Raw genomic sequence first — 9,705 nt, 5'->3', positions numbered from 1 at the left:
GACGTCGTAGGGCACGTGGTTTGGCAGCCATCTTGGATAGGAAAACGAACCTTATCCGATCAACACGAAACGTCACAAACGTGATCCCCTCCCCAAACATATGCAGAGTGTACATTTTTGACGTCATATGTCATGTAGTTTGGCAGCCATATTAGCTTGAAAGCAGTTTTTTTTTTATTATCCCTTCTCCGAAAACGCTTCTCTGATCGATGTGAAACCGGTCCTGTGGTAAAAAATGTGATGCTTCAAAACAGCTGAAGGGATTTAAACCAAACTTGTTTATTTTAGGACAGTGAATGAGGGCATCTACCCATTGTCACGGGCAGGGACTACGTGGAGGCATATTGGTGACACAGTCACTGTTTTTGTATAAAATGTTTAACATCACTTAGCAAATCATTATGTATCTTGAGAGAGGTTTAGCCATACTTTACATCAAGGATATGAGTCAAGGATGGAGAAAATAAATGTACAACTTGAAGACATACAATACCATCAAGGAAATAGTGTACGTCGTGTCAAACAAGCAACATGGGCAAGTGCTAGGATAGCCTAGGGACCTAGGCCCTAGTGGGTATGTGCATTCGCTTGCCTTTGAGCTCTCTAGCCTGGGTTTGAACCTCAACCCAGCTACAAATGGTCATCCTCCCGTTTCACTTTAGGATAACATCATAATAGTTTAGAGGTGTACCAGTGTGTGCGCCATCTGTCGGATGGACATCAGCACAGAGGATCCACCTGCCCAAACACACTGTATGTGGTCCATGTTAAAGATGCCACAATGTCTTTCGCAGAGAGTAGCCTAGTTATCATAATTACCCTGAAACAAATTCCAAATTCCTCTTACCTTCAGTCAAACATCAGGCCTAGCCAGCCGATTCGTGAAAGAATTGGACCAAAAACGTACCCTGGCCCACCCTACCAAAAAGGTAAGAATAATTGGGGCTGTTGAAAAGAATAATCACAGTAGAAGTAAAAAAACAACAATAATTTGTAGCTCAGCTGGAACGAAGTTCAGGGGAGCTTATGCGATGGCACGTCGTCCGTCCGTAAACACTTGCAACTTCTTCTCCGAAACCGCTGAAGGGATTGTGACCAAACTTGGCACAAATTATATTTGTTGTGTTGTGACTAAAGTTTTCACGGCATTTCAAAAGGAAAAAGAAAAAAAAGAAAAATCGGGTTCTGAGGGGGTTTACCGGGGTCAAAGTGGATCCAGGTTTGACCCCCCAAAAGAGGCTTTGGCTTTCTTCTCAGAAACTACACACACAATTTCAATGAAACTTTACCACAACCTTCACCACCCTTGATGTACCAAAGCTTGTTCACGGCATTTAAAACATATGCCCCTTTGGGGGTCTATGGGGGGGGGGGTTGCCCCCCAAATTAGGTATTTGCTCTCTTAGAAACTACACAAGCAATTTCTATGAAACCTCACCACAACCTTCATCACCAGTGATGCATGATGTGCCAATGTTTGCTGAAAGCATCAGAAAAATTTGGGGTCTGAGAAGATATATGGGGTTGGGGGGGGGGGGGGGGGGGAGGGTAGAGAGAGACTGCCCTCCCAAATAGGGTTTTTTTTTGTTGTTTTTTTGTCATGATTATGTTAGTGTGATTCTCCATGCTGCCCTGTCTTCTAGCAACCATTGAAATTGGTTTAAAATACCTTTAGTCAGTGCAGTATATTGTTTATTCTACAAGGTGAGCACCAGGGGTATTGCCCCTATGTTTTCTAAATTATACTGTAGAGATATTTTAATGCAATTCCTTTCTCAACCATGACCAAAAGGATTAAGCATACAATTATGATTACTTCTTGGTTCTGCACATTGATTTGCCAAATTTCATACATTCAAAAGCTCCAGGTTTTCACACAACGTTTTGTCACCGTATCGAATGTTAACGTGATAATGAAAAAAAGGTATCCCGATTTACGAGAGTTGCAATTGTTGTTCAGCTCGAGGAGAGCAAATCCAAACATGGATTCGTTAGTGACGAAGTAGAGCAAGCGCACATGGAATTCACACTGCATCTTCAGCCTCACGATGTATTTTCCCACTGTATTTGCCTCTCGTCGCCTTTGGCAGCTCAACCAGACTCGGACAAGGGACCTGGCCAGGAACCTCACAGATGCAGCGGCGCAAGCAGTTGTGGACTCGAGGACCAAAGTTTGCAGTATTCATCTCTTGCTTCGTCTCACTTGCCTGTATGTCCTCTCTGCACGACACAAAACAATATTAAAGCTACAGGGAGCCCCGAACATTTACGAACACCCGGACTTACGAACCAACCTCCATTCGGTATTCTTATTATTGTTATTTATTTAATCTTTTTTAGCGTCCGAGATATGAATGTCCGCTCGGACGTATGAACCGATCGTGGTCAGAGCCACTCGGGACTCATTGGTTTGGCTCACTCTCTTCAGCGAGATGTAAAGAGTCTGAGCATCATATGGTCTACAGTATCCCATGTACTGTACAGTAGTACTGTACTGCTCGCAGCTGCATTCATAGTGCTACAGATTTTATTGTGACAACACACAGTACTAATAAATATGAATTTATATATGACATGATTTATATATAACATTTATATAACATTTACATATTTCATGATTTATATTCTAAATCGGGGTACACACCGGGATCATTCATCCCAGCAAGCTGGTACTCAATTAGCCGACCTCGGAAGGATGACAGGCTGAGTCAACCCCCCTGGCATTAATTCGGCGATCGACCGAGATTCAAACCCAGGATCCTAGGATCCTAAGCCGGCACCCTAGCCGCGAGCCCAACACCAGGGATTTAAGATGGAAAACCAGGGAAACACCAGGGGAAAGGCAGAGTTAAGGTGATGGAAATAACAGGGAGCGATTGTTAAATGTTTGGATCAAAGATGAAGGTCAATGGAGCGTGCCTGCGAGTTTGATGATGAATTAATAAATGAATGATCGTTTTAAGGCCATTTTTTTGCGGGCACCATGACCTCATGGTTCCCTTTTTGAGGCAATGTCTTTATGGCCGGATGCCCTTCCTGACGCCAACCCTTGGTCGCCTCTTACGATGCGCAGGGATACGGTGTACCTATTCTAAATCGGGGTACACACCGGGATCATTCATCCCAGCAAGCTGGTACTCAATTTGCCGACCTCAGAAGGATGACAGGCTGAATCAACCTCCCTGACGTTAATTCAGCGATCGACCGGGATTCGAACTCAGGATCCTAGGATCCCAAGCCGGCACCCTAACCGCTAAGCCAACACCAGGCTTCCGCGAGTTTGATGACGATACAGGAAAAAGCAAAATAGCTATTTCGGGACTTAAAGAATGAGCATGCCGAGAGTTCAACGATGGAAACCCTATCGGCAAGCAGTGGTTGCTTTCATGGGTTCACACATCGTTTCAACATAACATAAATAAAATGACTGGTGAGGCCGTAAAGCAATACCAGCAACATCTTAAGTGGGTAAAAGAAGAAGGTGACTACTCTCCCCAGCATTTTTTCAATTCAGACAAAACCGGTTTACATTGGAAATGAATGCCGGCTCGCACGTACCTCCCCAAAGAAGAAAAGTTAGCCCCAGGCTTTAAAGTTGCTAAAGATCGCACGACTTCTACTTGGTGGCAATGCTTCAGAGGAGGTGTAAAGCTCAAGCCTTTATCAGCGTACCATTCAGAGACTCCATGGTCCTTAAAAGGCTATTCCAAGAATAACCCCCCCTGTCACTTTGGGGAGCAAATAAAAAACCCTGAATGACGATGTCTGTGTTCTGTGTCTTTTTGACATCATACAATAAATTAATTAATCACAAAATCTAAATCAGTTACTTTTTTCCTCAAAGTGTACAATTCATTGAAAGGCAATCCTAATTAAAAGAATGAATTAATAACAAATCCTAACCCCACCATTCAATGCATCGAACTTTTAGCGAAAAGCATTGGTGAAGTCTAACTTCATAATTTGTAACTTGGGCACAAATTTAGTGATATTGTAGGCCCACAAATCAGTTCCCAAAGATATCCGGCAAATTGAATGCCCATGCAAACTTTTCCCCCAATGGCTTCCTTACTGAGACCGGCCGACCAACGCTTGCACACGCTCGTGGATTTCCATGAAGGTCTTTCCTTCGACATCCAGCATAATCTGTTCACCGTTGTCTGTAAAGTGGAAATACTTCATTCACTCATGTTTTTTTTCCAATCAGCAGTAACAATATCTGAGGTTACATTTTAGAACGTTTGATTACACAACTTACCGAGGTAGAAACATAGAAATGGCGATGGTGTTATGTTCCTGAACATCACGATCTGGACTCTGGGGTTTTTGTACTGGATCTGAGGAACCTTGAAAGTTATATAGTTCCTAGCAAGACAAAGGTTGGTGTTAATGGTTACAAGGTCATCAAATGTAACTTGCATCACCTTCAGTACTCGGTGCAAATCTATTATTGTGGAAATATATGAGTGAGGTGCGTGAGTGAGTGAGGTGCGTGAGTGAGTGAGGTGCGTGAGTGAGTGAGATGCCTTTTCTTTGATTTCCATGAAATTCCACACCACTGTGCCAATCTCCCCCAAATTTTGCAAATGTGTTGGGGTACCAAGGTTCGGTCATGGGCAAGAAACCCTCCCCCTACCTCGCAGGAAAATAACGACAACATAAGACTACTCAATGAGGTCATTTGGCCTGAAATTGCTGTGCTGCACTCCCAGGTTAATCTCTGCTATCACCGTTAAGCATGAATCTTCTTGATGGTTTATCAAAAGTCTAAATAACCTGGTCTTGATCAGGTGACCCAACTTGTCTCTATAAATTTACATCGTGAAATAAAACGATGCTCGCATATACATATGCGTGGCTTTCAAAGACTTCGTTGTTAAATTGCCAGCCCAATCGCTTGAGGGAGAGGAATCAATCCACGGACACATTTTTTGATCAATGAACGTCATCCCTCTTTTTGTTTTGTTTTTAAGTTGAAAGAGAAAAAGCATTTTAACGAAGATAAGCACATGTTATTATAGCCCCAAGACTAAAATAAACCATTAAACAAAGCTTAACTCAAACTAATAGTAAAACTGTACACATGTACCTTTCCCATCAGGCCAAAGTTCATGGTCATACAAAAATACGTACACCTTAGCCTGAAGGACCAAAATACTGTAGTACATGGTTATCCTGCACAAAAATTATCCTACGTTGAAGAAACTTTTTTAAAACATCAGTTAAATTCTCCTATCTTACTATAATTCACCAAATGTCTGTCCGTCTGTTCCCAGGTACCGGAAAAACGGCTGCACCGATCACAACGAAATTTTGGGTGGGTAATCCTGGGACCCCCTGGAGTAAAATAGGCTATGTTGTTTTTCCAACTTTTCCAATTTTCCCAAACACGATGGAATAATATTTACCGATATGAACAGTGACGTGGCTTTTATTGAAATTCTACAAATACTGTTTAGATTTTGATGATTTGCGTGTGATGTGATTTAACGAATGTTTATATAAATAGTTTAAAATAAAAAAAGCCTTCAATTTCTGATATTTAACCTTTTCATTTGGGCCTCCCAATTGAAGCCCCGCCTCCCAATGGAAGCCCCGCCTCCCAACTGAAGCCCCGCCCGGCGCCCATAGGCCGGGTACAGTTGCTAGTTATTTACATTCTCCCAACCCTGTGACGTCACACGTGCCTTGCCTCAATCAACGTTACGATCATGATCTCGTTTTCCCGCAATATTTGCACCACTTGGATGCATTCCAGACATTCCCGCGAAATCTCCCAATTCAAGCATGTCGTCGCAAACCCAGAATCGCACGCAACATCATGTTAGTGAATAGTGGGGTCACCCACTCAACATGCGATGATGAGCGCGAATCGCCATCGACGTCACTCTGGTGTCCTCAAACCCCATCCATTCCTGGTCCAGGAACGCCCAACAACCAAATCGATGTCTGCGCCGGTTTTATGAACGAACCGCACAACTGCTAGGCCTCGCACTCGACTAGCCAGCCGTGCGAGGTTCGGGGCTCGAAGAGCCGGCGGGACCCACTCACCTTGCGCCTGCGCTTGCCTCGCTCCGGTTCTGATAATTCACCGTCATAACCTTCACCATCGTTTTCAAAACCACGTCTCCTTCACGCAGATATTGCAACGTTCGCGTCACCGGGTATCTTCCTTTCATCAACATTGTCCTAATATAGTAATAAGCGTGGTAACGTTCGACTCCTCTTGATAACCAATAATTATTTAATTTACTTAAACTATGGAGTATGGAGGAACCGCAAGATTAGTGTTGATTTAATTTTAGAGTTCGACACCGTTTATCATACATTTATATATTTAATGTTGCACGGACTCTTTTTCATAAACTTTTCTCGGTAATTCGACGACGAGACACGAAACCACCAAGAACAAGCGCAGCTTATACACCGCTTGTCACGCTCCCCTTTATTTCACAAACTCGCCGTAACTCTGGCAGGATTGTGACGAAAAACTACAAACAACTACATGGTATTCATAGAATACTTACCCTGCGCAGTCAACTTGTTGTGAGCCAACTCTTCTGTTTTTGAACATTGTTTTTCTTTCATCCAACATGGCTGCCAGACTACGTGAGCGATGACATCATAAATTTATATTCTCTAATATAATTGTTGCATAGATCACGCTCAATACATTTCAAACTGATCAGACTAAGCGTTGTCCCTGTCGAATTATGACGTCATAATTATGGCACCAATGACGTCATCGTTAACAACATCTATTCCCCATATGGAGTTCTTTCCAATGAGCCATGTTTAAATTTTTTCCAAGCAGTGGTTTTGGAGATATAGAGGTGCAACATTCTTCGGTTTTTCCAAGATGGCGCCTGTACCACATGACCTATGCCGTAATGATTATCATTAAAATATTCTAAAGAAGGAGGCGCTCCTATGGTGAAAATTTCGTGTCCATCAGACCAACAGTTGCTGGAAAAAAAATTCACAATGATCGGATGGATGTGTTGTATTTATCGAATTATGATGTCATAACAAAGGCACCGATGGCATCATCATTAACATATCTTACTCCCCTTTGGGAGTAGTTGACTGAGCCAGGTCTCAATTTTTTCCATTGAGTGGTTTCAGAGATATAGAGGTGTGAAGTTTTTCCAAGATGGCGCCTGTACCACATGACATATGACGTCATGATTATCACTAAAATATTCTACGTGAGGAGGGCCTCCTATGGTGAAATTTTCGTGCCCATCAGACCAACAGTTGCTGAGAAAAGAAATTCACAATGATCGGATACGTGTTGCACTTGTCGAATTATGACGTCATAACGAAGGCACAGATGACATCATCATTAAAATATCTTATTCCCTAAGGGGGGTGCTTGACAATGAGCCATCTTTCAATTTTTTCCATGGCGTGGTTTCAGAGATATAGAGGTGCAACTTTTTTCGATTTTTCCAAGATGGCGTCTGTACCACGTGATCTATGACGTTATAATTATCACTAAAAAATTCTACAGGAGGAGCCGCTCATATTGTGAAAATTTCGTGTCCATCGGTCTAACAGTTGCAGAGGAATTTTTGTTTTATTCATACTGATAATTATTCATACTCGTCCACTCCTCCCTCCAGGTCTTTAAAACAGCTGTTCACCACCATCTCTTATCTTCCCCCATCCAAAACCTTGATCTTTTGTACCCACGTTATTTCACCCGATACACTTTTGTGATATACCAACTTCTTTCCTGGAAGTCCTTGCAGTGTCCATGTGTTTTATACTTCTCCCACCCCCCAGATCTCCCGATGTCCCTGCTCTCAAATGTTGTGTTTGTGTCCTCCCCCTCTCTCCCCATCTTGTCTACCGCTCCCCTTATTTTGTGTTTTATGTGTCGGTTTGATTTATTGTGTGATTAATGTTAGCTCTTTCACGAGCCTCGATCTTGTATACAAAAAAAAAAACTAATAAAAAAAAACTGATCAGATCAAGCATTGAAAATGTCGAATTATGACATCATAATTAAGGCACCTATGACATCATCATCAACATATCTTATTCCCCATGGTAAGTACTTGACAATGAGCCATATTTCAATTTTTTCCATTGAGTGGTTTGGGAGATAGAGGTGTGACGTTTTTCCAAGATGGCGTCCGTACCACGTGACATATGACGACATAATTATGAATAAAAGAATTATACAGGCGGAGGCGCTTCTATGATAAAATTTCGTATCAATCGGACCAACGTTTGCTGAGAAAAGGAATTTTTAAAATGCAGACAAGTACGGCCCACGGCGCACGTACGCACATGAATGCTTAACTCTGATTTTCGCTTCGCGAGCGCAGGGTAATAGCAATTAGCAGCAAAATGAGAATCAAGACACGACAAACAACACAATAAAACAACAAAGCATCCCAAAATACATAGCAGGCCGTGTCTAAAGTAAAACCTGGCGAAAACAGCTGAAAATTTTTACTTACAAAATGGATGATTTTTCAAGTATATATTAGTCGGTTGACTGTTTTTCTGTCTGGTTTTTGTCACTCACCTACAGGTCAAATTCTAAACCGATTGTCATGAAAGTTTACCAATGTGCAGAGGTAGTCACAACTGAGAATTCACAACGAGAGGTAGTCACAACTGAGAATTCACAACGAGGGAGTCACAACTGAGAAATCACAACTAGAGGTAGTCACAACTGAGAATTCACAACTAGAGGTAGTCACAACTGAGAAATCACAACTAGAGGTAGTCACAACTGAGAATTCACAACTAGAGGTAGTCACAACTGAGAATTCACAACGAGAGGTAGTCACAACTGAGAATTCACAACGAGAGGGAGTCACAACTGAGAAATCACAACTAGAGGTAGTCACAACTGAGAATTCACAACTAGAGGTAGTCACAACTGAGAATTCACAACTAGAGGTAGTCACAACTGAGAATTCACAACTAGAGGTAGTCACAACTGAGAATTCACAACTAGAGGTAGTCACAACTGAGAATTCACAACTAGAGGTAGTCACAACTGAGAATTCACAACTAGAGGTAGTCACAACTGAGAATTCACAACTAGAGGTAGTCACAACTGAGAATTCACAACGAGAGGTAGTCACAACTGAGAATTCACAACGAGAGGGAGTCACAACTGAGAAATCACAACTAGAGGTAGTCACAACTGAGAATTCACAACTAGAGGTAGTCACAACTGAGAATTCACAACTAGAGGTAGTCACAACTGAGAATTCACAACTAGAGGTAGTCACAACTGAGAATTCACAACTAGAGGTAGTCACAACTGAGAATTCACAACTAGAGGTAGTCACAACTGAGAATTCACAACTAGAGGTAGTCACAACTGAGAATTCACAACTAGAGGTAGTCACAACTGAGAATTCACAACTAGAGGTAGTCACAACTGAGAATTCACAACTAGAGGTAGTCACAACTGACAATTCACAACTAGAGGTAGTCGCAACTGCAAATTCACAACTAGAGGTAGTCACAACTGAGAATTCACAACTAGAGGTAGTCACAACTGAGAATTCACAACTAGAGGTAGTCACAACTGAGAATTCACAACTAGAGGTAGTCACAACTGAGAATTCACAACTAGAGGTAGTCACAATTGAGAATTGCAGAGGTTCATTTTTCATCCGATTGAGGATTTGCAAATTGGGTCACTGAACTGGGAAACCCTGTGTAAGGTCAAAA

The 9,705-nt window shown here is 42.1% G+C and overlaps 1 protein-coding gene across 1 annotated transcript; it reads right to left on the bottom strand.

Moving 5' to 3' along the window:
• Positions 1-255: 255 nt before the first annotated feature.
• MRPS25 (mitochondrial ribosomal protein S25) lies at positions 256-6,414 on the bottom strand. Its single transcript, XM_068097652.2, has 4 exons — positions 6,052-6,414; positions 4,259-4,365; positions 4,073-4,160; positions 256-2,220 (listed from the first exon to the last, which is right to left on the bottom strand). The coding sequence occupies exons 1-4, from the start codon at positions 6,183-6,185 to the stop codon at positions 2,025-2,027; spliced, it is 525 nt and encodes a 174-aa protein (XP_067953753.1). The 5' UTR covers positions 6,186-6,414; the 3' UTR covers positions 256-2,024.
• Positions 6,415-9,705: the final 3,291 nt, after the last annotated feature.

This window comes from Myxine glutinosa, chromosome 4 (genome assembly GCF_964187855.1).
Source record: "Myxine glutinosa chromosome 4, kmMyxGlut1.1, whole genome shotgun sequence".
Lineage (NCBI taxonomy): Eukaryota > Metazoa > Chordata > Myxini > Myxiniformes > Myxinidae > Myxine > Myxine glutinosa.
Note: the sequence above shows the minus strand (reverse complement) of the source record. Positions and strands in the feature narration are given on the sequence as shown.

Bases quoted from the DNA above. Each gene is read 5' to 3' on its own strand.
- MRPS25 (XM_068097652.2), bottom strand. From the start codon at position 6,185: ATGTTGATGAAAGGAAGATACCCGGTGACGCGAACGTTGCAATATCTG. The intron at 4,366-6,051 runs GTGAGTGGGTCC...TTGTCTTGCTAG, and splicing joins GAGGCAAGCGCAGGCGCAAG to GAACTATATAACTTTCAAGG. The intron at 4,161-4,258 runs GTAAGTTGTGTA...TCCACTTTACAG, and splicing joins ATTTCTATGTTTCTACCTCG to ACAACGGTGAACAGATTATG.